Here is a 27926-nt window from a genome sequence, read left to right as displayed (position 1 = left end):
GCAGGGCTTCTCCTCCCCTGTAACTTGTTTCACAAAACACCATGGCTGGGTCTCTACACCTTTATTACTAGGGCACGCTCTAGGTACAGTAGCTTGCACAATAGCATTTACAAGGTCTCCCCACCTCCCACACTGGCTTTGAATGCTCTACTGGTCAGGTGGGTAACAGCTGTTCATGTCAGCCATGAATAGCTGTTACCCACCTAGCCAGTAGAGTGTTCATATTAATGCTCCTGTTTGCTCAAGCTAGGCCCATCCTTCAGCTAACGCACCCTGGGCCTATCCCTGGCAGCAGGGCACTCTGGCTGAGTGGCTTAGTAGTTACTGTATTATTACAGAGAGCACCTAGGAACCCTCAGCACAGCCCCAGGGTGCTGTGCACACACTTCCTTGGACAAGGCAGCAGAGCCTGTGCGTGAGGGCTCCATCCCCTCCACTGAGGCCAGCTGGTAATTAAGGCAAAGGGTTTCATCACTTGCAGCCCTGCAGTTAGGCCCTGACACATCAGTTTCTCCTGCTGGGTTGGGGCAGGCTAGTTACTTTGAAAGCAGGAGGAGCCGAGGCAGGTGCTGGGAGAGGGCTGAAGGGCACAGCCTCCATATTGTACAATGAACTGTTTAACCCAGGGCCATAAACCAGAAACAAGGCAGAACTTCCAGGGCCTTCACCCCTCCTGCTCATTTCCTCCTGCATTCATAAGCAATCATTACCATCTCTTCCCCCCCCACACCTTGCAGTTCCATGTAGCAATGTCAGCAGGTTCCCAGGGTAGTTCTGATTGCAGCAGGGAGAGAGAGTTGAAATACACCAACAATGGGGTGCACAGCCAAGGAATGTGAGGCACTTCCCTGTCCCCTCAACTCCTGTTACAGAACACTGCTCAAGCAGGTAGGTGTCAGTAATCAAACCCCAGCACAGACTCAGCCCCAGGGGCATGGTGCCCTTAGCTCTAGCAATTGAAATTGCCCCTGCTGGGCAAGGGTCTGCCATGCTCTAAGCGCCTGGGGGAGGAAGCCAGTGACGAAGGTGGCAGGTCCCACTTGATAGCAAAAGCCTACTTCTCCAGCAGGCAGCGTAGGCTGGGCAATGCATGGAGCTGGCTGTTACAAGCCTGAAGCCAGGGAGCCTGCCCTGACGGAGCAGCCTTCCCTCCCCAGCAGAGCTCTAGGGTACAGGCTGCCCCTAACCTGGAGCTGCACCTCACAGGGGACAATTCACTAAGACCCTCACCCACTCTCTGTACTTTGTGGCAGCCACATGCTCTGTCCTGTGAGCCCCTCCCTCACCCCACCCCACCCCAGATCAGTCAAATGGCTGCATTGGACACTAGGCTGGGGGACTGCAACTACTACTGCAGGAGAGTTCACTAACCCCCACCCCTTGCTCCCCTGCAAAGGGAAAGGAGAACGGGCAGCGCTTCCTGCAGGCTCCCCTAGGTAGCCCCTGTCTTCTCAAACTCTAGGATGAGGCCCTTGATGTGGGACAGCTTTTGGTGAAGATACTCGCAGCGGTTCTTCTCCTTCCTGTAGCTGGGGTAGGTCTGCAAGAGGAAGAGAGCACCCACATCAGCTCCTGCCAGGGAGCATCAGTCCCAGCCCCAGCCCCCCACCGCCAGCCTCACCTGCTTGAACCTCCGGTATTCCTGTAAGATTCTGTCTTCCACTGCCTGCAAACCAGGAGAGCTGACTCAGCACTCGGCCTAGGCACGCTGCCCTGCCGCCCAGCCCAGCCTCACCTTATGCTGCTGCGTCCCCCGTGGCAGCATTTTGATTTTAGCTCCCAGCTGGATGAATGTCCTGCTCACGTGCCCGATCCTGGTGTGGAGGTGCCGGTACTCTGCGTAATCCGCACTGAATGCCTCCACGTAGGCGTGATGCTGCTCCACGGAGCAGATGGCTCTGTATTTCCTAGCACAACCGGGAGAAACTACTGACTAGTCCCTCCATCAGGCCAGGTGAGCTGAGCAGCAGGGGCTCTGTATGAGGTGCACATGCCAGAATGCTGCTTTGTAGGAGCAACTCCATCTCTCTGACCCGCACCACTGCAGCTTCTCTGTGCACGAGGAAGAGAAAAGGCGGGCACTGCCCAGAAGCAGATGGAGCTGTCACACCACTGCCCACACGGTAGCTCCACAGCCTAAGGGAGTGGGGCCTGGTCTGCTTCTTGTCCAGCTTTGAGATTCCATTTACAACTTGGACTTTCAGGCTGGGAAGCTGCAGTTCAGCCTGGCTCCACGCCCCAGCCCTCTCCCCTCTACTCAGACTGTGGGAGCTGGGACAGGGACCCCCTCATGGTACCTGCAGAGTGGCTAGCCTGTTACACAGGTGAGGAGGAGCAATGTGCCTGGCAAGGACTGCCCGCCCGGCCATGCTTACCGGCAGTAATCTGGGAGCTCAGCGAAGGAGGCCGGGAGGCTTGCCTGGGAGCCACTGTCTGGGGAGGAAGCAAAAGAATTTGGGTAGAAACTCTTCAAAGTAATTTCCCCTCCACCCCCAGCCTCTGTCCCTCAATTCCTTGGGGTTATAGAACCACCGACGAGCAGGGGGTTGGACTAGATGACCTTCTGGGGTCCCTTCCAACCCTGATATTCTATGATTCTATGAAGCCCAGCAGGAGCTGCCTGAAAAGTCATGAGCTCCAGACACCTGCGCTGCCCCCAGCAGAGCCCCTCAGCCATGCTGGTGTGTGGAAGGGACGGGACGGTGCCCTGATGTCGCGCAGCCCAGAGGTGCTCCGGGAGGTTACCGGGTGGCATGTGAGCAGTAGGTGCAGCTCTGCCCAGCACTGCTGTGACTTGCCCCAGGGAAGCAGATGTGAGCCTCACTTTGGACTCACCCCAAGTCCTTTTTCATCCCCCCCGGGCTTCTGGCTGCTCTTCCCTAGTCTTGCTGCCTGGGGGCCGTGCAGCCCTATGTGGCAGACAGCTCTGGCTAGGGGCACTCCGGCTGACAAGGTGGGTCAGAGCCTGGCAGGCAGCAGGACATCCCCGAGGTGAGCTGGGAGCAGTGCAGCCCCTCACCTTGCAGGGCAGAAAGGTGCTGCTCCAGGCGCAGAGCTCCCTCTTCCCAGTCATCGCCTCCCTCCCCCTCGCTCGGCTCCTCCTCTGAGCTCTGCAGCTCCGCACTGGGCCTGGGAAGCTGGCATGGCTGCTGCTGGCTCTGGGTTCTCTGATGCTCCAGGACAGGCTCCTGCAGTCTGCGGTGGGATCCCAGAGAGCTGGGGGGGTGCTCTGGGGCACAGGGTTTCTTCAGCCCTTGTGGGTCCGAGGCATCCAGCAGTGCCAGTCGCTTCTGAAAGACAAACCCACCCAGCTGTGGGGGCTGCCCTGGATTCACCCCCCAGGCTGGAGTCCTTGTTGTAGGAAACAGGTGAGCAAGGAGGGATCCACCCCTTTCATCATGGCCCACGGGGCTACCCCTCCCCACATTCAGCGCTCTCACTCCCCGCTCTGGAGGGCAGAGCTGATGTTCTAGGCCAGCCAGGCACAGGTGCTGGAACTAGGATGCTGGGAGGCTGCTACACCCCCTGGCTTGCAGTGGTTCCATCCCACAGGGTTACCGTTTCGTTCAATGGCTCTCAGCAACCCACAGTACAAATGGTTCCAGCCCCCTGCAGCTGCTGCCCGCCAGGACTCCAGCCCCACAGCTGGAGCCTAGAGCCTTCCCCCCCAACCCACCCAAGGCCAGAGACTTGGTGCTATGGCTAGTGACACCGGGCAGTAGCCATGGCTCAGCAGCAAGGGCCAGGCCCAGCACACAGCTGGGACCAGACCCCTCCCAGCCCAGGAAAGACTCAGCCCAAGGCAGAGCCTCAAGGAGCTGCCCAGCCAGTGGCCTGGGCACAGTCATTCCCATGACTCTACAGCTCCTTCCCTGCTGCAGCTGGGACCTCGGGGAATTGTGCTGCGCTGTTAAGCAGTAGGGTGGTGGGTGGAAGCTGCCCAGGGGTGGCCGGACAGCTGCAGTGGCCCTGAACAAGGGGGAACAAGTGTCCGGCCTGCCCAGGGTTAGTGGAGGAGGATGCTGGGGCTCTGGATTTTGCGGGGAGTTGATCTTGCCCCAAGGCGGATGGGGGGCACAGTGGCTTCAAGAAGTGGCACCAACATATCTGCAAATCAGCTCAGTTCTCGTAATCAGGACATCTGCAATTTCTGCAAATAAATCTATGCATATTCAAATATGCAAATCAGGATATTAAGTCATCCTGATGATCTCCAGATTTCTGGACGTTTAGCCTTAGCAGGTTCTCAGCTCTTGTTCTCCTGCCCTTGCCTGGTTCTGGTCCCTGCGCCGGGCCATCCATTTGCCTAAGGCTTCATACCACCAATACTTACCACACCCAAGGGCCTTTTGCTGGCACCTTGGCAAGACGGGCACTCCAGAGGCACCAAGAAGGGCCTGGCCACGGCTCCGAGGGCCTGTTTCCTGCAGCAGAAGAGAGAAGAGATCTGGGGCAGCTACCATGGGCCAAGGCTGAGTATCACCCAAGAACAGGAGAGGAGATGCCCTGTCAGCACCTAGGCCTTGGCCATGGGGCCAGGCAGGCTGCGGTCAGGGCCTTGGCATTGGGATGGCACTGAGCTCACGGGAGGGGAACCAGGTGTGAACCCACCATCTGGCTGTGAAGCGTTCTGTGCCCAAAGCCAACTATACACACAGGCGTGCTCTGCAACCCTCCCTGCTCTGAAACATCTGGCCCCCTCCCACAGACAGCCGGGACTTCTGCATTAACCCTGGGGGCACCAGGGCAGCTCTCTGCCCCTTGCCCCAGGGCTGCACCTGCGCAGGAGCTGCCTGACTTCCTGCCGCTCCTCAGCTGTGTAGCCCAGCCAGTCCTCCTGCACCTGCCCAAAGAGCTCCTCCTTCAGCCTGTAGCTGCTCTCCCAGGGGTTCAGCTGCCCCACCTGCGTGGATGAGAGCAGCAGAGTCAGCGAGAGCTCAGGGGGCAGGAGACGCCGCACTGCTCCCTTGACCCGCACTCACCTCCTCCAGCATGGGCAGCAGCTGGGTCTTGTCCTTCAGGCTGATCTGCACCCTGTCCAGCCGCTCCAGGAGCTCATGTTTGCAGTGGGGCCGCAGGGCCAGAAGCTGCACTAGGCATTTCACAAGAACACTGCGATCTGTCCCCATGGGGCTGCATTTCCTGCCCCCTGGAGCAGGGCTCCCAGCGGGGCACTTCCCCAATGGGGTGCTCATGCCCAGCTTCTTCGGGATGGTAACACATTTACCTGCAGAGGAATCAATGCACAAATGGCTGCTAATAAAGAACTAACCCCTCCAGATGTGCCCCTAAGGCCTCTCATCCCGGATCTCACAGCTAGCACCAGACTCTTCTCTGCCCGCCCACAGCTGGCCCCCCTTGGCGCAAGAGCCTTCTCCTCCGCAGCCCCTGGGTCCCTCCACTTCATTGTGAGTCTGGGCTAAATCCTGCCAAGCTGCGGTCTGGCACTTCTGCTGCAGCCAAGGTGCAGCTCAGGGGGACTGAGTAGGGGTCATGGAGGTGAGACGGCACCCAGAGAGAGAGGCTGGGCTCACCCAGTAGCTGTTGCAACCCCACCTCAGCCCCCAGCTACTTCCTGAACCCAGCCTTGCCAGCCCCACCCAGCAGGCCCAGGGCAGCCAGCAGGGTGCAGGCCGAGTCCCAGGGCCCCGCACCTTGGGCACAGAACAGCTGTGCGCAGTGTGGGACAGAGAGAGTTGGCCATGGGAGCCCAGCTCTGCTCACTCTCCCATGCATGGCACGGAGCCAGCTGCCAGCACTCCCACAGGCCACACGCTGCCCCGTGCCCATGCGCAGAGCGGGAGGGGCTGCTCTGCTCTCTCAGTGCTTCCTCCTGCTTCCCAAGGTCAGCCCCACTCCTGAGCCACGCCCTGACCCTGGCAGGATCCTGCCTTACCATGGCCTGGGGCTGCTGGCTTGATCTCGATAGCAGCTCTGCTCCACGCCTCCTTCTCCGCCTGGGACACACGCTCCCGTGTCAGCTGGTACGAGTCCTCGGAGGCACAGATGGTGATTTTCTCCTGGATGCTGCCCACGCAGTCCAACTGGTTCTGACCCAGCCTAAGAGCACAGAAACCTGTGTCACTGGCCTGGCCCCTGCTCTCTGCTAGCCACACCCTGAGAACATGCCTAGGAGAGGGAGCCTAGACACACCCTCAGACCGGGGGCACTTGCTACCACACAGCAGGGGCAGGGGTCAGAGCCAGTGGTATGCCCTTGTCTTGTCTCATCCCCAGTCCTTGCCCAACACGGCCACTCCCCAGGGCAGCCTCCTGCTGTGGTGGAGCGGAGATTTTCTGTCACATTGTGTATGACTAGTTTGCCTGCCTCGGGTTCCCCTATATGCTGCATTGCTAACGAGGCCCGGAGGCAGGCTTTGGCGCAGGTGTGAATGGCACTCGGCTGGCACCTCATCAATAGAGTCCATGAAGACAACAGCAAATCCAGTCACCAGGACTTCCCTAACAGCTAGGGACCATGGATGGCTCCACCTCTCTGCTGGAAGCCAAGTCGAGTTTGCCCAGCTGGAGAACAAACAACTGGGACTGGGGCGTGGAGGGTGGAGGTGGAAGTGAAGTGTGGGAAGCAGTCAGGGATCACCTGACCTGGGACAAAGAGGGGTCAGAGGGACAGGGCTTTAGGCTTCACGCTGACCAGGATGGACTGTGCTGTAACTAGAAAAGGAGTACTTGTGGCACCTTAGAGACTAACCAATTTATTTGAGCATTGGTTAGTCTCTAAGGTGCCACAAGTACTCCTTTTCTTTTTGCGAATACAGACTAACACGGCTGTTCCTCTGTGCTGTAACTGTCTGTTTTCTGTGCTACCGAAGACCTCCCTATGCTGTGTGCCAGCCGACTATAAACCAACTTTCTCAGCACTGTGTGAGTGCCCCTGCAGATGCTGGTGGGGCTGCATTGCTCCCTAAGATAGTACAAGTCTCCCTCAGGGGTCTGCCTCAGTGGGACTCGCTGACCAGAGCTCATGGTGGGAAGCAGAGTGGCTGACAGGCCAGAGATGCAGCCTAAGGAGGCGGCGACACTGCGTGGCTCACCCTGGAGGAAGAGTGAGACCCCTCAGGGGTCTGAATCACTGAACAGCCCTCCCAGAGATTGTTCCAAAGCTGGGGTCACAGCACCAGTTCGGTGGGCGTGACACTCCTACACACTCTGGAATGGAAGCGCCTTCTCTGCAGACGCCCCACTGGGGAGTCAGCAGGGATGTGGGGCTGCCCCTCCCACAGGCCAGTAGGTCTCAGAGCCCTGCTGCCTCCCTGCCTCCCTCCCTCCCTCCCCGCCTCTCTGGCAGGCTCCGGTTGGTGAGGCTGGCAGGCCCTCTCCACCTTAGGGGCACTGGGCTGGCTCGTGGCTCTGAAGTGGGACCAGTGACTCCTCCCTGACCCTGAACAAACAGCAACCGCCCTCAGAGCAGGGCGGCGCCCCCTCCCCGCAAGTTAGCAGGGGTCAGTGGGAAGAGTTAGGGGATCGGGCTGCTCTGAGACTGTGGCAGCTCTCACCAAGCAACTCACGCAGCCTGCTCCTGCCCTGCTGAGGCAATTCCCAGCCACCTCCCGCCCTGCTGAACAGCCGGAGGGCGTCAGTCACCCCTTCACTCGGCACCGCCCTCTGCTTAGGAGCAGCTGCAATGCCTGTGTGGGGACAGCAGCCCCGACCTGGTCACTGCTACCCCCCTCCGCTGTCCGGAAGGAGACGGTCCTTGGGGGCGGGGAGGGGAGGAGAAAGGCTACACAGGCAGGGAGCTCCTGGCACACAGTGCCCCAGTGGATCTGGGGAGAGCAGGGGCTGCAGCACCACACAGAACTGTCACTGGACAGCACGGCCAGGCAGGTGCATCTGCAAAGAGCCAGCTCCCTCCCTGACACCAGAGCACACAGCCCCTTCCCCACCACTTGTGCCCCATCTCCAGCCTCACACACCACCCCCCTCAGAGCTGCCTCGGACTCAGGTGCTGGCCATGCCCCTACTCAGCCAGGTCAGGTTCCCGCAAGCCCTTGGCCCTGCCCCCAGCCACAAGCTGGGCAGAGGCCAGGAATCAGGTTACCTGCCTAGAGCTTCAGGTCAGGAAAAAAGCTTCCAGTTCCGGGAAGTCTGCAGGACAGGGCCTCTGGGGCACAGACCGGCCCCAGGCTGGGCACTGCCCACTCGCTCACCTGGAGACGTACTGCCGGATGCAGTCGAAGCTGGCCTGCGGCTTGTCCTTGCTGTAGCGGGACAGGTAGAAGGTGAAGAGGCGAGCTCCTTCCCCAGGGCTGCCCAGGGCACAGGGGATCTTGATGTACTGTCCAGAAGAGAGGGAGCGCATGGGACCATTTCCAGCACAGTGGGGCACTGCATTGTCCTTGCTCCTCTGCATCCTCCTCCTGCCCCACATCCCCATCCCTGCCTGGGGCTCGGCAGCTCTCTGCGGGCTCAGCTGCACACGCTCCAGGCTCTCCCAGGGAGGGGGACTGGGGGCTCCCCAGACCCCATGTTTACAGACGAAGGACCCCAGCAGCACTGCCCTCTAATTGTCTGGTTCAGGATCCCCCCAGGAGGCTACAGCCTGCTTTTAGCAGCAGCTCTCCAGGGGGCAGATCACCAGCAGAGGTTTAACCCTTACAATGCTGGACCATTTCCAGATTTGGGGAAGCCAATGGGAGACTTGAAATGGCTTTACTCCCAGCAGTGGGGTACATAGCCAGGGTGCTGGGGCTGGGTCTCTGAGTGGAAGAACAGAAGAGGGATTAGCAGAAGGGAGGTCTGGCGTCCTGGGCAGGGGACTGTTGGCCAAGCCAGGGGCTCTGTGCCCCAGCTCAGGTGGGGGGTGTACATGGGGCAGGCACCCCCAGACACACCCTGGGGGGGCTCTGCCCCAGCTCAGGTGGGGGGTGTACATGGGGCAGGCACCCCCAGACACACCCTGGGGGGGCTCTGCCCCAGCTCAGGTGCGGGGGTACATGGGGCCCCCAGACACACCCTGGGGGGGCTCTGCCCTAGCTCAGGTGTGGGGGGGTACATGGGCCAGGCACCCCCAGACACACCGGCCCCAGCTCAGGCAGGGGGGTACATGGGGGGAGCCAGCGCTTTACCTCTTCTCATTCCAGCTGCCTCTGCTGAGCTCGCAGCCCAGCACCTGCCCCCCCGGCCCCCCTGTGAGGGAACTTTAATGTGTTTGCAAGCAAAGGCCAGAGGGACCCTTATCTGAGCTTCAGGCAGCAGCTCCCCGCAGGAATCCCCTGCAGAGCTAGTTAGCGAGTGGCGCAGCTGAGGTGCTGCAGCAGCCTGGAGCCAAAGGGGAGGGAGGCAAATCCCTGACCCCAGAGCCCCCAGAAAACAGCAGAGAAGAGACTCGGCCAGGCCCAGCACAGGGCGGGGCCCTGAGCTGCCAAGGAAGGCTGCGGCTGGCAAGAGCTCAACCACTCCGCCCCCACCCCCACCCCAGGGCTGCCGAGAGCCAGTCAGGCCTGGACAGGCCATGGCACCCCCAGGCAGTGTCGTCGGCCCCTCCCCTGGCTACAGATCAAAAGGGCCCCTCTCCCCCGCAGCCTAGCTGCTCCCCAGCCTCTGAGGGGCCCCACGGTCCGTTGAGCAGCCCCGGCCCCACGGTCCTGGAAGGATGCTCACAGGGGATGGAGGTGGGGAAATCCCATGGGTCCCATCGACAGCTTCTGCTGCCGGGGCTAGAGACCAACCCCGCTCGCAGTGCCAAGGCCGTGTCCAGCTTTAGCTGTCCCAAGCAACAGAGCTCCCACCTGCCCAGGATGAGCGCTCAGCCCAGGACCCCCCAGCTGCACCCTGCCCCTCCCCCAGAGCAGGGCTTGGCTGGGCTCCCCCTTGCTGCTGAACTGCCCCATCGTCTCTCCTTCAGCACAGCTCAGCCCCCAGCCCCTGCCGGAGGCAAGGAAGCAGAGCAAGGAGGAACAAGCGCGGCCCTCACCCAAGCCCAGCCCAAGGGGTTGTGAGGGCAGCGCTGCTCCAAGGTCACTGCCCAGGGCGCTGGGCTGCGGGTCTGGGGACAGGCCCAGAACCGGCTGGGGCTAGCGGACCCAGACTGGAAAGCGGAGCGGAGACAGGCCTGTGGAAAGCCAGCGGGGGCTGGGCTGGCAGCCCTCTCACACTCACTCCGTGTTCGGGGAGCCCAGCGGCCCCCCTCAACCCCCCCAGTGAGTCTCACGCTCCCCGGGGAGCCCCGCCCCACTCACCCCCTGGCTCCCTTGGAAGGCGATGACAGGCCGGGCTGAGCCCTGCAAAGGGAACAAGAGGGACAATTAGCGGCTGCACCTGTCTAGACCCCCCCCACATCCAACAGCCCTGCCCCGGGGAGCACGGAGCCCGGCCCTGCATCGCACCGCCCGCGGGCTGCCCTGGCCGGGCGGCAGCAACAGGGAACCCACCAGGCCCCTCAGAGGCTGGTCTGTGGTCACCGACCCCCCTGCAAGAGCGGACCCCACCTCCAGCCTGCTGCCACCCCGGTCGGGGAGGGGTGGCTGGGGAGAGGGCGCTGACCCGGTCCCGCGGCTCGGGGGGGGGGGGGGGCGGGGGCGCTGACCCGGTCCCGCGGCGCTGGGGGGGGGGCGGGGGCGCTGACCCGGTCCCGCGGCGCGGGGGCGGGGGGAGGGGGCGGGGGCGCTGACCCGGTCCCGCGGCGCGGGGGGGGCAGAGTACACAGGGGGGGCGCTGAACTGGCCCGGGGTGAGATGGGGGCCGCTGACCCGGACCCGGACCCGGCCCAGGTGAGGGGGCGCCGACCCACCCTCACCTGCAGCCGCTGACAGTCCCGCAGCGCCCGCAGCGCCGGGTCGGTGAGTTTCAGGTGCAGGAGGCTGAGGCAGGGCCCGCGGGAGCCGCCCCGGTACCGGAGCCGCCCGGACAGCTCCGCTCGCGGCCACGGCATGGCTGGGAGTGGGGCCGGGCTGGGCTGCGGCACCCCCCGACGCCCGGCGGGCCGAGGGGCGGAGCCTGGTCTGGCCTGGGCGGGGCCTGGGCGGAGCTGGGGCAGGGCCGGGCGGGGCGGGAGGGGCGTGGTGGGGCGGTGCGAGCTGGAGCGGGCCGGGAGGAGTGGGGCTGGGGCGGGATGGGGCGGTGCGGGAGCGGCCCGGGAGGAGTGGGGCGGGGCTGGGGCGGGAGGAGCGGGGCGGGGGCGGGGCGGGAGCGGGAGCAGGCCGGGAGGAGCGCGGCGGGGCTGGGGCGGGAGGGGCGTGGTGGGGCGTGTCTGGGGCGGGAGGAGCGTGGTGGGGCGGGGCGGGCCTGGAGCGGGGTAGCCGCCCGCCGGGGCTATTTTTGCGGCAGCCTGAGCAAATCCCCTAAGCGCATTAGCCGCGCCCCCGCGCTGTGCAGTCCCGGCCCGGGGGTGGGCTGCCCCCCCGCGCCCCTTTCATTGACGGCTGGGCCTGAGGGGCCGGGATCGGGACCCGGACACAGCCTCCGTGTCCGCAGGAGCCACCCGGGCCCCCCGCGGCCGGGCTCAGCGGGGCAGCGCCCCGGGTTGAGGGCAGCGCAGCCGGGCCCGAGGCTGCAGGGGGCTTAGGCTAATCCGCCCGGCGAGCGCAGGGGTGGCATTAGAGCCGGGGCAGGGCGTCGCTGCCCGGACTCCCCGCCGCCGCCTCTCCGGGTCGCCGGCTCGGCAGAGCCCCTGGGGAGCTGGGCTGCGAGTCTGCCGCGTGGCCGGCCTGGGGCGTGCGGAGGGGGCCCGCGGGAATGATCGGACCGCAGCCGAGCGCGCAGCCCCAGGGCCCCTCTCCCGGGGCCAAAGCCCAGGAGCCTCTGGAGGTGGCGAAGGAGGGAGGAGCGGCGGGCCAGCGGGCCAAGCAGCCCGCATCAGCTGGGCCAGCAGCGGCCCTGGAGCTGGAGGGGAGCCCTTGTCTGGGGAGGGTGGTCAGGTTCCTCCTGCCTCACACTGCAATTGAGGCCCCCCTGCCCCAGGAGGAGGAGCAGCAATTCTACCGGGGGCTGGAGCGCCTGCTGGGGCCAAAGCAAGGCTGCTTCGGGCAGCTGTTCGCCGCCGCTGGCTGGGCAGATGTCACAGGTGAGTCAGCAAGGCTGGGGGGCGGGAAGGCAGGAAGGGGTGACCGGAAAACAAGACCCCAGAGCCACTTCTGGGGAAGCTCCCATCTGCCCCCCACCCTCGCCACTGCACCCCCCAGTCTCTCTTGAGAGCAAGGCAGAGAGTTGACGGACTCCCGGAGCACCCACACTGGTGTTGTCAGTGCCACGTTTCGCTTGGCTGCCCCCCGACTGGCACTGGATTGCAGTGCATCATGGGGGCATGGCCCTGCTAGATGGTGGGTCTCTGGCCTGCCAGCTGGGCCTGGCACAGTGCCATTCGGCTGGCCAGTCCGGGGCAACATGGCATGGGTGAGCCCCCAGCATGGCATCTGCTGGGTGCACAGACACCCAGTGTTGAGCATGGGGCATTTTCAGCCCCTTCACAGCTGCTGGGCAGCGGGGGTGTGGCCCGAACTCCAGCAGCTGAGCTTCAGGGGCCCTGGGATGGTTTCCAGGCCACAACACTGCTGCCAAAGAAACATGCATTTAAAACCGTGTGGGCCGGAGGGTCGGGCATGGGGCTGGGACTCGGGAGAGCTGGGTTCTAGTCCTGGCTAAGCCACTGAGCTGCTGGGTGCCCTTGGGCAAGTCGCTTCCCCTCTCCTGGCCTGTCTCTCCTCACAGCCTGGCTCTGTCTGGAGTAAAGAGCCTGTGGACTCTGTGGGCAGGGCCCATCTCTCCCGCTGTCTGTGCAGCGCCTGGCCCTGTGGGGCACCGATCTCGATGCTACTGTAATACACATAATAAAGCACAACTGCCCTGAGGGAAGTGCAGTCACCTCCTTGAGGTCCCCCCATGCTGCAAAGCCAGGAGCGGAAGCACTAAAACAAGGGGTCTAATATGAAGGAGCCCCCTAAGGGGAGGGGGAGGCGGAGCGAGAGCGAGGAGTGCCCCTGGCTGGAGAGGGAAGAAGGGGTCCCTCTCTGCCCAGGTGAGTCCCACAGGTCCTGGGGCAGGGGCTCCTGCTCCCTGGGCTGATTCCCCTCTCCCTGTTTGCTTCCCCCAGAGGACAGATTCCTGAGGAAGTTGCTGGTGAGAGAAGGCCAAGGAGAGGCCAGCAGGCCCCAGCCAGGCCAGGAGGTGACTGTGAAGCTGCTGGGGGTTCTGGAGGATGGTAGCCTGGTGGAGAAGGACCCGATGCTGACTTTCACCCTGGAGCAGGGGGACGTCATACAGGTCTGGTCTCCTCCTGCACCCTAAGGACAGAGTCACCATCAAGGCTGGATGGTTTGGTGCCCCTGAAGGTTGGCATTTGCCAGCTTTGAAATGCCCGACTCCAGCCACAGGCATCAGTGGTCACGTTCTAATCTCCTCTTGCTGTTGCAAAGACATCAGCTGTGTGAAACCTACACAACACATGTGTGCGCCTCCTGCTGGCTTTGCAAGGCAGTAACAAAACCTCTTCCAGGCTGTGCTGGGGCATAAACAGGGAGGCAAATGAAATCCTGGTGTCAATTCCCAGCTCCTGGGTTCAGCCCAGGGGAAGGGCTGACTGGCTGGAAAGCTGCCCAGGGGGCCAGTCCAGCCAACGAGAATCACAGATCAACAGGGTAACAAGGGACCATCTGCAAGAGTCATCCAGTTGAACCCGCTGCCAAGTGCAGGATTTGTTACGTCTAAAATCATTCCTGGGCCCTTCCAGTCCCTGAGCTCAGCACGTCCACAGTGTAACTCAGACATTTATGGTGCATGCCTAAGTGTCATCTGAAGTAGCAGCCAACTGCAGGCTCTAGAATTCTATTAAAACACCCACATGTGCACACATCTGCAATGGGTCCCAGTCAGTATTCACCTATATTCAGTTCCTGGAGAACCTGGGAAGGGGGGAGTGAGACGGCTGTGGGGTTGCACAGGATCCAGCCTCACACAGTGGCTTGCAGGCCCCACCAAGGCCCTGTTTTTATGATCACTTGCTAAAAGCTGACTGTGCAGGGATCAAAATGGAGCCAGTCCCTGCCCCACACAGATGCAAGATGTACTGGGATGACTGTCCCTCAGTCACCTTCCACAGAAGTACAAGGGGGTGGTTTCCCTTGGCTTCTTAGATGAAAGACCCTTAACTAAGCAGCTTTTTCACTTATATTCAGTTCCTAGAGACTCCAACCCTGTTAGCTGAAGGACCTGTCTTTCTCAGCTTGCAGAGTGCTATCCCCTTGTGTCTGGCCAGTGATGGATGCCAAGATGGCTTCTTTTCTCTCTCCAGACTCACTGTTTTGTCCCGAGACTCAGACGACCCCAGGCTGGTCTTCCCTGCTGTGTACTTCCCATCCCATTGAGCCATATATAACTGGGGCTTCCATTGGTTTTGGTCACACCTTGTTTGATGTCATTGGGAGACAGGCTGTTTTCCCTTTGTTTGGTCACAGACTATAAAGCAGAATATCAGTGAGTGTCCACAGTTCCTCAAACAGTGTTAGTAGAGATACCTTACAAAGATGGTAATCACCAGTGTGTCATCAGCTTTCATATTCGATACACGTGTATAACACAATCCACTGATTCAACTACTTACACCCTGGCTGTAAACCACTGACATGCATTCTCAGATGTCAGGCTGGTTCCTCCCCGGCCCGCTGGTGATAGTTGACTTCTTACCACCCCCCTAGTAGCCAGATGGCTCTGTTTACCTTTGATTGTACATGCACGTTCATCCTCCCTGCCTGACGCCAAGGCTGGTCAGCCAAGCAAATACCTTGCAGTGTCTAGGTCAGACTGGGCCTGTGCATGGCTGAGAACATAAGTCTCGCACATACGTAACTGTTCATACATCCCCCAGACAGACATCACACGAGAATATTCATGAGCAGTAAGTTATTCGTTTCCCAGTGATAACTCACATGCCACCTTTGGGGATCTATCATGACAAACATGTGAGGTGTAGTGACAAGATTTGCTGCCAGACCCACCCAGGGGTCTCTGGCTTACACCCTGCTTGCACACCTATCCTGCGGCATTGCTGCTCCCACCCCTCACCCTGCTTGTGGCTCAGCCAACACCTCGAAAACTGTGAGGACAGGTACAGAAAAAGATTCTTGCCAAGAAGCCCCTCTGGGTCCGGCTAGAATCAACACTCCTGGGGCAAGGTGGGGGCGGGGGGAAGTAGTTGAGATTTCCCATCCCATCCTGACCCCAGGGTTCCTCAGAGGAGAGACACTCCCAGTTTCACATCTCCTCTGCCCAGAGCGAGACCCCAGGTCAGGGGGAAGAGAACCACAACCACCCCAAGCCCTGCTATTGATGCAAGGTCCAGCAACTCAGCGGCAATTCAGAACCTGATCTGACCCCTCTCTACCATACCCCCTCACTGTTCCACCCCATATCTGCAGCAGGAAGGGAACAGATGCCACAAAAATGGGGCCCTGTGGGGCAGATTCCTCCCCTGACTTTGGCATTCAGCAGCGACAGGGAGAGGAGTAGAGACCCTACTCCCACTCCCTAGAGAACGCCCAGCACCAGGAGCCAGCCACCTCCCTCCAATGCCAGGGGGCAGATGGTGGAGCTCAGCATAGGCACTGCTGAGCTCCAACTTCTCTGCAGCATGCCATGTCAAACATGCTGGGCCAAGGGGAGCCTCCATGCAGTGCAGTGGGTGCAAGTCTTGGGGCAGGAATAAACCACTTTGTCCCCCTCTCGACAGGCCCTGGAGCTCGGTGTCCAGTCCATGCAGCTAGGAGAGGTGTCTTTCCTTCTCACCAGCTTCCAGTATGCATATGGTCACCTGGGCAGGTAGGCTGGACTTGATCCTTTCCCTGCTCTAGGCTTAGAGCAGCGAGGTGCTGCCCACCTCTCACTGTTCCTTTGGCAAAAGGAACAGAGTAATCCCGGCCCTGGTTGCCTGAAGGGGTCCTCTCGTCCTGGCCCAGCTGTCCCTAGTAAAATCACAGCTACCTGCACTGTTTGTGATTCTGGGGTTCCAGAAGCCAAGGGGCTCTGCACCCTGACTCCCAGAGTGCAGGAGCCCAGGGACGGGAGTACTGGGGAAAGGCAAAAATCTCACTTCCTCCCTCCAGGGACCCTGATATCCCATCGGATGCCTCATTACTGTATGAGGTGACCCTGCTACAGATCCGGGACAGCCCTGATCTGGGGCTCCTGCCACCCTCCACACGAATCAGCCTCAGCAAGCAGAAGAGGGAGCGAGGGAACTTCCATTTTGAGCGGGAGGAGTACCAGTGGGCTATGCAATCCTACCAGCTGGCCCTGGGCATCCTGGACTCACCTGGTGCAGGTAAAATAAGAGGCCACCTGGGCTCAGGGCACGAGTTGAGTGGAGGGGAGTCTGGGGGCTTCACCCTAAGAGGATCTGGGATTAGCAGGGAGAGAGTCAGAGATAAGAGGCTGGCACAGGACTGGGGTTGCACATTCTCCTCTCCCTAGCAGCTCTGAGTGAGCTGCAGAGCGCTCGTCTCCCAGCTGGCTTTGACCACCTTGTTGTTGGGCTCATTCCCAGTCCCTCCAAGCCCCGAGGAGGAAGAGGAGCTGCAAGAGCATCAAGTGAAATGTCTTAATAACTGTGCAGCTGCCCAGTTGAAGCTGCAGCTGTTTGAGGAGGTGTTGGCATCATGCAGTGCAGTACTGCACATCGACCCTGACAACGTGAAGGCTCTCTACAGGAAAGGAAAGGTACAGCCCAGCACTCGCACCAAGGGAACCCAGGAGTCTGGGGCATGGCCTGGGAGACGAGGGAAAAGGCTGGTAGGAGATGGAGGGGAGGGAGAAGACTAGAAGCACTGGATCTGCAGGTTCCAGGAAGAGATCTCACCAGTCAGGCCCTCTTTCTCCAACTTCTCGGAGTCTGGGTTGGAGACCCTTACACCAGTGGTTCTCAAACTTTTGTACTGGTGACCCCTTACACAAAGCAAGCCTCTGAATGTGACCCACCTTATGAATTAAAAACACTTTTTTATGTTTAACACTGTTATAAATGCAGGAGGCGATGCAGGCCTTGGCGGTGGAGGCTGACCGCTCACGACTGACTGAGGGGTCACAAACCCCTGCCTTACACCAAAGGGACTGTATGAGAAAGCAAGGTCAGAGTTAGAGAGAAGGGGACAGGGGGAGAATAGGCAGCAGGAGAGAAGGAAAACAAGCAAAGAGGAAAGTACTAGGAGTTAGTAACCAAATAGCTTTTCCTCTGGGTGTATCTGAAGCTCTCTCCATGTCCCTACACTCCTGCTCTCTCTCTGTGAGCCCTTCCCCCTTATCACTGTGTCCCATCCCCCACAGCTCTATGCCTCCTGATCTGTCTTCCTTCTTTTCTTTACTGTCTCCTCCGTCTCGCAGCTGCTGTCAGAAAGAGGAGAGGACCAGGAAGCCATGAAAATCCTAAAGAGAGCCCTGCAGCTTGAGCCCACCACGAAGGTAAAGAGCAGAGCAAGGGCCCCCCTCCAGGGGCTAGTTCCTGAATTATCCACTCGCGGGTGGGTAGCGAGGCGCCGTCCCTCCTGGCTCCAAGGGGAGGCTTACCTTGCACAGTAGGCAAGCAGCACATTTACAGGGGTGGCCAATATCCTGCTTATTTCACGCAAAGATCCCAAAGTGCTTTAGCCAGGCACTCATAGAATCATAGAATATAAGGGTTGGAAGGGACCCCAGAAGGTCATCTAGTCCAACCCCCTGCTCGAAGCAGGACCAATTCCCAGTTAAATCATCCCAGCCAGGGCTTTGTCAAGCCTGACCTTAAAAACCTCTAAGGAAGGAGATTCTACCACCTCCCTGGGTAACGCATTCCAGTGTTTCACCACCCTCTTAGTGAAAAAGTTTTTCCTAATATCCAATCTAAACCTCCCCCACTGCAACTTGAGACCATTACTCCTCGTTCTGTCATCTGATACCATTGAGAACAGTCTAGAGCCATCCTCTCTGGAACCCCCTTTCAGGTAGTTGAAAGCAGCTATCAAATCCCCCCTCATTCTTCTCTTCTGCAGGCTAAACAATCCCAGCTCCCTCAGCCTCTCCTCATAACTCATGTGTTCCAGACCCCTAATCTTTTTTGTTGCCCTTCGCTGGACTCTCTCCAATTTATCCACATCCTTCTTGAAGTGTGGGGCCCAAAACTGGACACAGTACTCCAGATGAGGCCTCACCAATGTCGAATAGAGGGGAACGATCATGTCCCTCGATCTGCTCGCTATGCCCCTACTTATACATCCCAAAATGCCATTGGCCTTCTTGGCAACAAGGGCACACTGCTGACTCATATCCAGCTTCTCGTCCACTGTCACCCCTAGGTCCTTTTCTGCAGAATTGCTGCCTAGCCATTCGGTCCCTAGTCTGTAGCTGTGCATTGGGTTCTTCCGTCCTAAGTGCAGGACCCTGCACTTATCCTTATTGAACCTCATCAGATTTCTTTTGGCCCAATCCTCCAATTTGTCTAGGTCCTTCTGTATCCTATTCTAGGTCCTTCTGTATCCTATGTTCCTATCCTATCCTATCCTGTATCCTATCCTCAGTGTTGTTCCCCCCATGTTACAGGCCCAGGGGGCAGTGACCTACCCAAGGTCATACGGGTCTCTGGCAGAACAGGAAATAGAGGCCAGGAGCCCTGACTAACCAGGAGTGAACTCAAGTAGACTTCCTACTGAAGCTGCTGCCATATAAAAGGGTGGGGAGGCAGGAGGAATGACAGTCGCAGGACAGAAAGAACTCTCTTCATGCTCCAGAAGGAAGCAGGTGGAGTGCTCCAGGGTTAATGACCTGCTGTCCTCTCTTGGTCTCTTCCAGGCAATTCATGCTGAGCTCTCAAAGCTAGCGAAGCGTCAGAAAGGGCAGGCGGAACGCCCTGCCCCCACAGACGTGGGCGACCTGGTGCAGCCGGCAGCGTGCCAGAGCAGATGGGTACATTGGCTTGGTCCGGCCCAACCGGGACACTGGTGCTGCTCCGGAACCAGAACTCTGCCTCCCCATTACTGTCCCTGGTCGCAGTTATGCCTGTGTCTGCGTCCAAAGCCTGATCACCTAGGGCCCTGCCTTGTTAACCTGGACCTGCCCAACCTGCCTGCCTAGCTGGAACTCCTGGCCCAAGGCCCTGAGTTTTATCAAAGAGGGATTCATTCCCAGCTGGAAGGCTCAGGTAGAGGCTATGTCACCTCTTCGTGGGTGAAGACACTTCTCCTGTTGCCCACGAACAGGAGAGCATGGTCTACACACGGGGCCGCCTGCTGGTTTAGTGTATGTGAGCAGAAAGCTGGCGGGTGGATGCTAGCACTGCGGAAAGGAGCCATGAGGCTCTTATAGTTCCCCATGTTCTCCCAGGGGCTGATGCTGATGGTGCAGAACCCAGGTCTTCATTGTTAGGGGACTGGGAGGGAGGTGGTGTCTGATCAGGCGGCAAGAGGCCAGGGCCTGGGTAGAGGAACCCAGGACGTCCCTGCTCTACCAGGTTCCAACTCAGGGCACTTCAAATGATAGTTTAAAAATGTGTGGCGTACACCTACTCCCTGGGCCACTTCCTCTCCTGGCTTCGGTTCCTCTGCTGGTGCCATCTTACGTCCTCCCTGGAGTCCTCTCAGGTCCCTGCTGGAGAGTTTTCCTCTCTCCATCGTGGCTCAGCAATGCCATCCGCTGCGGTGGCTTGGCAGCAGGGCCTGGGCCCGGCCACCCGGGCCCCAGCAGCTTCTCGGCAGGAGCCTGCAACACACAACTGCCCCCCAGAATGAGCTGAGCTGTCCCCTTTGAGCTCAGCCTTCACCGAGAGCATACCCAGCAGGGGCCGCTGGGCCGAACTTTCTGGGCCCAGGGCTGCTCCTTACCCCTTCCCTCACCAGTGTGGGGCTTGCACATCCCATCACACCCATTCACAAGGTCCCTGCCTAGCTAGGGCCCATGCAGAGATACTCCCAGCCCCATCTGGCATTGTGCAGGGATGGGCTGGAAGGCTGCAGAGGCTCCATTTGGGCATGAGAAGAACTGCCCCTAACCCAGTAATGAAACCCAGAAACTAAGGCAGGAACAAGCAGCCTGGCTGCCAGTCGGGTTAGGGGGAGAGGGGCGAGGGAGGTGAATCAGAGCATTCCTTGGCCCACCCCTGTCATCTCAAAGCTCTTGACACACAATAACAACCTTAGCTGCACCCTCTCCCCACAAGGCAGGTCAGCATCACTGTCCCTGAATCACAAGTAGCAAGACCACAGGCCAGTCAGATGACCTGTGGAGTCAGAAATGGAAAGAGAACCTCCATCCCTTAGGTACAGGGGCTGCGTTCTCCTCCCAAGGCAACGGGCTTGGTGACCCCTGCCCATGGCCAGCCTGCACACGGCGTGGCCCCGGGCTGCCTTGTGGGGATCTCGCAATGCAGGTGGCTGTTGTGAAGCTCATTCGCTCCATCTCTCTCTTCTCTTGCAGATGGACCCCAATGACCCACAGCCGTTTAAGGACACTAGCTGAGTTGCCTCCTGTCTTTTCCAGGTCACCCCCTGGAAGCTGCTTTTTGGTGCTGTGGCTGTGGCTCTGGGCAGCATGGTGACCTCCATCTTCCTGACAACACGGAGCTGAGACTAGCCAAGGACACCAGAGATGCAGGGGGTTTACAGCCCCTCCACCGGCAAAGGGGGGGGCCAGGGAGATATGATCCTGTTGGCTCCTCCTGTGCGAGCCCTGGGTTGTCAGGCACAGGACGCAGACCATGTTCTCAGTGAAGCCAGGGTCACCAGCTGACAGGACTTAGCAGTGACCTTTGTGTCTTTGTAAATAAACGTAGCTGTTGTTTAGCCAGAGCCCTGCAGCCAGGCCTGATCTCAGCGCGGGGGATTGGGGTGTGCAGAGGGCTCACGGGACCTGCTCTCCGGCTGCTGCCTTGCTGACAGGCCCCAGACACTGGGCAGCACAGAGCTGGGAAGGAATGGGCCCTTCCAGCTGAGGGAGTGAATACTGAACCCCAGCCCTGAGTGCCTGGACCTCATCCCTGCCCCCAACAGAGCACCCCCACAGAGCGCCTGGACCTCACCCCCAACACCGCACCCCCTCAGAGCTCCTGGATCTCACTCCCCCCCAACACAGCACCCTCCCCAGAGCACCTAGATATCACTCCCCCCAACACAGCACCCTCCTCAGAGTTCCTGGACCACACCCCCCCAACACAGCACCCCCCCCAAACACGTGGACTTCACCCCCCCAACACAGTCCCCCTCCCCAAGCACCTGGACCTCACCCCCCCGCCACAGCACCCCCCCTCAGAGCGTCTGGACCTCACTCCCCCCCAACACAGCACCCCCCCCTCAGAGCGCCTGGATCTCACTCCCCCCCGCTACAGCACCCCCCCTCAGAGTGCCTGGACCTCACCCCCCCCAACCCAGCACCCCCCCTCAGAGCGCCTGGATCTCACTCCCCCCCCAACACAGCACCCCCCCCCTCAGAGCGCCTGGATCTCACTCCCCCCCAACACAGCACCCCCCCCCTCAGAGCGCCTGGATCTCACCCCCCCCAACCCAGCACCCCCCCCTCAGAGCGCCTGGATCTCACTCCCCCCCAACACAGCACCCCCCCTCAGAGCACCTGGACCTCACCCCCCCAACCCAGCACCCCCCCCTCAGAGCGCCTGGATCTCACTCCCCCCCAACACAGCACCCCCCCCTCAGAGCGCCTGGATCTCACTCCCCCCCAACACAGCACCCCCCCCCTCAGAGCGCCTGGATCTCACTCCCCCCCAACACAGCACCCCCCCCCTCAGAGCGCCTGGATCTCACCCCCCCCAACCCAGCACCCCCCCCTCAGAGCGCCTGGATCTCACCCCCCCCAACCCAGCACCCCCCCCTCAGAGCGCCTGGATCTCACCCCCCCGCCACAGCACCCCCCTCAGAGTTCCTGGATCACACACCCCCAACCCAGCACCCCCCCCTCAGAGCGCCTGGATCTCACCCCCCCGCCACAGCACCCCCCTCAGAGTTCCTGGATCACACCCCCCCCCCAACCCAGCACCCCCCTCAGAAAGCCTGGAGCCCCCCCCTTCCTGCAGCCAATCACAAGCCGGTCACAAGTCTGCCCCTCACTGCGTTGAGCCAATGAGGAGCCTCCAGTGGGCGGGGTCTATGTGGCGGTTGGGCCGCTTGGGGCCTCGCTGACGCGATCTCCGGGCCAATGAGGAGCGGCCCTGGGGGGGACCCGGGACGTGGCCGCCGAGCGGACGCAGCCGAGCGGAGCCATGACCCGTAGGTGCCGGGCGGCCCCGGCGGGGCGGGGCGGGGCGGGGCCGGGCCGGGCCGGGCTTATGCGGAGCCTGGGGGTTATGTGGAGAGCAGGGGGCTGCCCAGGGCTCTCTGGGGGGAGGGGGGGAGTCTGTGCAGGGGGAAGGTTCTGGGGAGCCCGGGGGGTTATGTGGGGAGCAGGGGGATGCGGGGTGGGGCTGCCCAGGGCTCTCTGGGGGGAGGGGGGGAGTCTGTGCAGGGGGAAGGTTCTGGGGAGCCTGGGGGGTTATGTGGGGAGCAGGGGGATGCGGGGTGGGGCTGCCCAGGGCTCTCTGGGGGGAGGGGGAGAGTCTGCGGGGGGGAGGGTTCTGGGGAGCCTGGGGGGTTATGTGGGGAGCAGGGGGATGTGGGGCAGGGCTGCCCAGGTCTCTGCCTGGGGGCAGTCTGCGGGGGGGAGGTTTCTGGGGAGCCCGGGGGGTTATGTAGGGAGCAGGGGTGTGGGAGTAGGCAGCCCTACTTGTGAGAGCCAGAGGCTGTGGGGTCAAGGGGTCACCCTCTCAGTGCTGGCTGAAAGGTTGCGTGAATGGCCTGGGTTTTGCATCCAGGCTTGTTGGAAGCAGCGCCCGTCCTGGTGCCAGGATACCCGAGAGCTCCCTCTGCTAGCGGGCTGGCAACGCCATTGTCAGAGCTCAGTAGGGCTTCTAGGTGGAGCTCTTCTCGCACTTGCCCAAGTGACTGTTCTCCGCACACCTCCTCCAGCGGCTGCTGCCTTGGCTGTTTAATTAACCGGGCTCTTCAGGGCACACACCCAGCTGCCCCACCCTGAGTCAGGCTCCTTAACCCTGCACACAGCCCTTCCCTGGGGCTCCACGGGGACCGCCCGCTTTGAGAGTGCAGTGCTGCTGCCCCTTGGATACTGACCAGTTTGTTCTTCAAGACAGGTGGTCGGGCGACCATTCTCTGTGAGCCAATGGCTGTGCCAGTCACCCAGCCTGAGCGCTGGCACCAGGGGAACTCCAAGTAACCTCTCATCTCAGGCTTGTGTTCCTTGCTTCCAGAAGTACCTCAGACAGGAGGGCAGCTGATGTCCAGTGGGGCTGGGTCGTGGGGCCTTATCTCATCCAGGGTGCAGCGAGTCAGTCTTCTGCTGGTGTCGTTGCAGGCGGGAACCAGCGTGAACTGGCCCGTCAGAAGAACATGAAGAAGCAGACTGACTCGGGCAAGGGGAAGCGGCGCGATGACGGCCTGTCGGCTGCTGCCCGGAAGCAGAGGTAACTGTCCATGATGAGAGGAAGAGGCAAGAGGCTGGCTTTTTCTCTCCCCCTCCTGGCCTGTGACTCTGGTACACAGCATCTGACTTAACCAGGCCCTAGGTTCCTGATTGGGGCTGCAACCCCATGCTCCCTGCAGCAACTCCACCTGCCAGAGCTGCTTCTGGAGGGCTCCTACGAAGCAGGGTCTTGGCTCCCTTCTAACAGTGAGGTTCATGCTCAATGGGCCCTGGGCTCCTGCATGCTGTGTCAGTCCATGGTCTAGCCATGGAAGTACCATCCTCTGCCGGGAACCAGGCTTAGCATGGGGGGTCATAGCCCAGCATTCTCACTTGCAATGTGTATAGAGCTGGGCCCTGGGCAGAACATCAGCTTTCTCTGAAATAACGGTGAATAAGTGTCCTGCCTCCCTGTCTTCTCATTTCCCCTCCTTCCTGCAGTGTCTTCCCTTCTCTGGGATGATGTCTCTTTCATCAGTCAGATTTCTCTGGCATGCTCAGTAACTTGCTCTTCCTGTCCTCCAGCAGCATGTACCCACCCCACCACCTATGTTCCCCAGCAGAGGCTTTTGTCCTGTGTTTCTTCTTACTGCTTTGAGAAGGCCCTGTTGTATCCCCACCTCCCTCAACTAATTGCATCCTGCCCCCCCCATCCATCCACCCAAGGTTTCCAAATTCAGTTCTCCTGAATCTGCAGTTTGGGGGCCCTGGATCTGCCACTCCTGCTCTGGCCAGTAGCTCCCTCGTGCTGAAATCCTCTGCCTCCAGAAACTACTACTTTTGCTATCAGAAAACCTGAGATGCTCTCCCTGCTCCCTCCTGGCCCACCCACTAACAGGCTCCTTTTCTCCCAATAGAGACTCTGAGATAATGCAGCAGAAGCAGAAAAAGGCCAGTGAGAAGAAGGAGCAACCAAAATAATGTGTGGGGAACTTGGTCTGTCGCAGGAGAAGTGAGGCAGCATCCCTGCCGTTCACCTTTGTGCTTGCCCTGCCCTCATCTCCAGCCCACCACAGTCTCCTGGCCCTCTTGCTTGTAGAATGCAAAGCGTGTAGCCCTGCCGGGATTGTCTGCCCCGATGTATGTTCTCCCCACTCTCTACAATGTGCAGCCAGTGTTGGCCCAGAGGGGCTGGCCTGTGGCTGCATAGCCAAGCAGCTGCAGGAGCCCCTCACCCTTCTTAGTCACATCAGACCCACTTCTATGTATTAAAGTAGCTTTTGGATTCCTCAGGGGTGCTGGATTATTGGTAGGTGTTCGTGGCCCCGCAGAGCCTTCCCCCTTGACGTGCCATTCCCTCCCTGCTCCTGCCACTGAGGGGTTGGGTTGGGAGCTGCTTGCCATATTCAGAGGAGTCTGGAAGGGCTCAAGCCCTCCCAAGCTGAAAGCATGGCCCTGGACCTAGCTAGCGTCAAGGCAGGGCTTAGGGGAATCTATGACAGGAGGGGCAGGGGAAGCCACAGGCTGAATCCTTAAAGGCCAATGCACTGGCAGTGCCAGGGGTGACCCCACTCTCTCCTCTGCCTCCCCTAGAGCTGTCAACAGGCAGCGATGGTGTTTCTCTGGCACCCAGTGGTCAAAGCTGGGTCCCAGCCCCAGAGAAATGGGGGAGGCAGTGGTGGAGCCAGGGGAGAGGGTGCAGGGCAGGCTTGATTTATTTATTTGGGGGTTGGGGGGGGGGGGGGGGGAGATTTATGTGCCTGAGAGGCAGCAGGCTCAGACCACCTCTCCCCTTGCTGGCTGCTTCCCTGGGCATGGAGCCCACCATGCCAAGCTGTAGGCTAGGCTATCCTTTGAGCAGATGTAGCCTGACCCTAGCCTTCTGGGGTGGAGCAAGCTGGCTGGTGCCAGGTGCTCATGGAGGAGGCAGCACCACATCCTGGGTCATGCATGAGCAGGGAAGCAACAGTTTAGGTCCTATTGCCCCAAGCACTCAATGGCAGGGGGACCCAGGGAAAAGAAAGGAGCCCTATGGGGGGTGAGCTGAACTGAGAGCCCTGCATCACTCCCAGAGGGAGGGGACAGTCTCCACCCAGCCAGAGGGAGATTACAAAAAAAGTTTGTTAAAGACTGCCCCAGGAGAGGCCAGAACAAGCCTGATGACCATTTCTCTCCTCCCCTGTACTGTAAGGCAAAGCAGCTGCTAAAATATCAAGGCAACCCAACCAGAGCCCTGCAGCCAGCAAAGGGTTAAACATGGAGAGGGGTCTGCCTGGGGCAGCAGAATGATGTCCCACTCCAACTCAAGATCTCAGAGCCAAATGGGGAGGTAATGGTCCAATAAGAACTAACTTTTGGGGGTGAGTGTCAAGCTTTTGAGCCAGCTCTTCCTCCAGTCCCTGTGGCGCTCAAAAGCTTATCACTCTTACCCCCAGAAGTCGGTCCAAGAAGAGATTTAATAATTTTATTAAGATGACGTTGAAGTAAAAAGAAAACAGTACAGAGTTTAAGCATAGAAGTTTCTGGTTATCAGGGAATAAGGTACAGATTATCAAGGGCTGCGAAATTCAGTTTAGGAACGGGTGACGTAAGGAATACATAATCTGCAATCTCCCCGATTGGGGGTAAAAGGTTAACGGGTCAAAGTACAGACATTGAGCTATGGGGGTATGTTGTCAATATAATGGCTATGTTCAGGTGTGGAGTATAATGAGTAGATACGATGATGAGGATGGATTTCCCCTCATTTGGTGGGATTTAATGTTCAGTGAGTTTATGGTTCCAGTTCATACGGTCCAATGGAAAAAGTCTCTTAGTCCCTTTCCCGTAGTGGATGCACGATGTCGTACTAGTTCACCCCTCCTGGTACTGTTGGTGGCCGGTGATGTGTTCGATGTAGATGTCCCTGGACCATCGGATGGTGTCCGAGACCATGAGGCGCCACATGAGCTGTGCGTAGCGTCGACCGATCCCACGAGTCCGCAGCACGTGCTCATTGCAGGGCTCCCAAGCGCCCAAGGCTCCGACAGTCAGGGAGTCCATCTGCACCTCTGGCACCTTAGAGACTAACCAATTTATTTGCGCATAAGCTTTCGTGAGCTACAGCATCTGATGAAGTGAGCTGTAGCTCACAAAAGCTCATGCTCAAATAAATTGGTTAGTCTCTAAGGTGCCACAAGTACTCCTTTTCTTTTTGCGAATACAGACTAACACGGCTGTTACTCTGAAACCTGTCATCTGCACCTCGTAGCCCTTTGCTCTCAGGGTGTCAGCCAGGGGGGCATATTATTATTTCCCTCCCTTGTCTCTACTATCCTGGGACATAGTGACAGCGATACCTACATTAAACTCAGAATACAGTTCCCAGAGCTGCTCCACGCAGGAACAAACCATGCCCTGCATGCCCAGGCTTTCGAGCATGGTAAGTACCGAAGGTGCCTGCTTTCTGCCCCAGGGTGGTCTCAGCTTGCAGCCAGGGCCCTAGGCCCGCCCCACTCCATGGGGTGTCTTGCCCAAGCGACAGCAGGGCACCATCTGCCTCTTTTGGTTGAAGGAGCCACAGGCTCAACCCTTCTCTTCTGCACTAGGTCCCACAGCAGCTAGAGTGAGGTGCCTGCCTGGCAGGGGCACTCAGGTCAGTTAGGGTTCCACTAGCATCTTCACTTGGCTCCATGGTCGTCTTCACCACCCTGCAGAGCCAAGGGGCACAAATGTTACCAGCATGCAGCCTCCTGCCCCCCGCGCTGGAAGCGGGGCCCTGTGAACAAACCCTCATCTCCCAAGCACCTCCCAGCAGGGGCAAAAGGACATTCCCCCCAGAGGGAGGGGGGTGGTGCACATTTAACTCTTCCCCCTGGGCTGAGTGTGGCTGGGCCTCTGGGTGGCAAGCAAGGTGCTCTTCTGCAGCCAACAGTCTCCCACCCCAAAGGCCCAGGGAAGGGGCTGCACCCACTCCTAGTGCTGGGCTCTCTCCTCCCGGGTGCAGCACAGCTTCCACCACATTGGTGCCATCCTTGGCGCTGGTCTCGCAGAACAGTGAGTTGTAGGCCTGAGAATACAGGAAAGAAATGGTTACTTGCCGTAACTGTGGCTCTTTGAGATGTGCCGGAGATGGGAATTCCACTGAGGTGTGTGCGTGCCCAGCATGCTGGAGCCTTTTGCTGAGCAGTACGTGTAGAGGGGTGGTGCGCATGGCTGTGAACGCTCCATTGGCTATCTGAGGCAGTGCCGTCCCAACCCCCCTCAGTTCCTTCTCACTGAAAGCCCATGAGAGAAGACTCCGCTGCAGAGGGGATGGAAGGTTGGTTGTGGAATACAGCTGCATCCCATCGTGAAGAACCAATTACAGTAAGTAGCCGCTTCTTCTTTGAGCGGATACAGACACATATTCCACTTTGGTGACTCACAAGCAGTACCCCAGTCTGGAGGTGGGGCTTGGAGTCTATTGAAATGCGGATCACAAGGCTGCCCTTGAGGCCTGTGTCCGCTCTGGAAGATGCGGTAATCGCATAATGGTCCGTAAACGTATGTATGGATGACCGGCAAATGTCC

General features: G+C 59.7%; 3 protein-coding genes across 5 annotated transcripts; 2 read left to right on the top strand and 1 right to left on the bottom strand.

Annotated features, from left to right (window-relative positions):
* Positions 1–46: 46 nt before the first annotated feature.
* On the bottom strand, positions 47–10948 carry ELL3 (elongation factor for RNA polymerase II 3). Its single transcript, XM_048866003.2, has 12 exons — positions 10759–10948; positions 10202–10243; positions 8171–8298; positions 5897–6060; positions 4983–5227; positions 4779–4903; positions 4334–4424; positions 3020–3290; positions 2376–2433; positions 1736–1907; positions 1622–1666; positions 47–1540 (listed from the first exon to the last, which is right to left on the bottom strand). Exons 1-12 carry the CDS (start codon positions 10891–10893, stop codon positions 1433–1435), a joined length of 1584 nt encoding a protein of 527 aa, XP_048721960.2. The 5' UTR covers positions 10894–10948; the 3' UTR covers positions 47–1432.
* Positions 10949–11259: 311 nt separating this feature from the next.
* On the top strand, positions 11260–20758 carry LOC125643442 (peptidyl-prolyl cis-trans isomerase FKBP8). 2 transcript variants are annotated; one of them, XM_075133285.1, is made up of 8 exons: positions 11260–12024; positions 13051–13220; positions 15682–15770; positions 16055–16272; positions 16495–16667; positions 17328–17405; positions 18768–18881; positions 20451–20758. In XM_075133285.1, the coding sequence occupies exons 1-8, from the start codon at positions 11697–11699 to the stop codon at positions 20535–20537; spliced, it is 1257 nt and encodes a 418-aa protein (XP_074989386.1). In that variant the 5' UTR covers positions 11260–11696; the 3' UTR covers positions 20538–20758. The 2 variants fall into 2 exon arrangements, with proteins under 2 accessions (XP_074989386.1, XP_048721965.1); XM_048866008.2 differs by having other exon boundaries at positions 20388–20758.
* A 1291-nt stretch (positions 20759–22049) lies between these two features.
* Positions 22050–24667, top strand: SERF2 (small EDRK-rich factor 2). 2 transcript variants are annotated; one of them, XM_048866018.1, is made up of 3 exons: positions 22050–22189; positions 23328–23436; positions 24293–24667. In XM_048866018.1, the coding sequence occupies exons 1-3, from the start codon at positions 22183–22185 to the stop codon at positions 24354–24356; spliced, it is 180 nt and encodes a 59-aa protein (XP_048721975.1). In that variant the 5' UTR covers positions 22050–22182; the 3' UTR covers positions 24357–24667. The 2 variants fall into 2 exon arrangements, with proteins under 2 accessions (XP_048721975.1, XP_048721973.1); XM_048866016.2 differs by having other exon boundaries at positions 22053–22189; positions 23224–23436.
* Positions 24668–27926: the final 3259 nt, after the last annotated feature.

This window comes from Caretta caretta, chromosome 10, assembly GCF_965140235.1.
Source record: "Caretta caretta isolate rCarCar2 chromosome 10, rCarCar1.hap1, whole genome shotgun sequence".
Lineage (NCBI taxonomy): Eukaryota > Metazoa > Chordata > Testudines > Cheloniidae > Caretta > Caretta caretta.
This window is presented reverse-complemented; position numbering and strand designations above follow the sequence as displayed.

Excerpts from the sequence above, each read along its gene's own strand:
- LOC125643442 (XM_075133285.1), top strand. The coding sequence starts at position 11,697 with ATGATCGGACCGCAGCCGAGCGCGCAGCCCCAGGGCCCCTCTCCCGGG. Across the intron at positions 13,221-15,681 it reads AGCAGGGGGACGTCATACAG|GCCCTGGAGCTCGGTGTCCA; the intron begins GTCTGGTCTCCT and ends CCCTCTCGACAG. Across the intron at positions 17,406-18,767 it reads AGCTTGAGCCCACCACGAAG|GCAATTCATGCTGAGCTCTC; the intron begins GTAAAGAGCAGA and ends GGTCTCTTCCAG.
- SERF2 (XM_048866016.2), top strand. The coding sequence starts at position 22,119 with ATGAGGAGCGGCCCTGGGGGGGACCCGGGACGTGGCCGCCGAGCGGAC. Across the intron at positions 22,190-23,223 it reads GCCGAGCGGAGCCATGACCC|AAGTACCTCAGACAGGAGGG; the intron begins GTAGGTGCCGGG and ends CCTTGCTTCCAG. Across the intron at positions 23,437-24,292 it reads GCTGCTGCCCGGAAGCAGAG|AGACTCTGAGATAATGCAGC; the intron begins GTAACTGTCCAT and ends TTCTCCCAATAG.
- ELL3 (XM_048866003.2), bottom strand. The coding sequence starts at position 10,893 with ATGCCGTGGCCGCGAGCGGAGCTGTCCGGGCGGCTCCGGTACCGGGGC. Across the intron at positions 5,228-5,896 it reads GCCAGCAGCCCCAGGCCATG|GTAAATGTGTTACCATCCCG; the intron begins GTAAGGCAGGAT and ends ATTCCTCTGCAG. Across the intron at positions 4,904-4,982 it reads TGCTGCCCATGCTGGAGGAG|GTGGGGCAGCTGAACCCCTG; the intron begins GTGAGTGCGGGT and ends TCATCCACGCAG.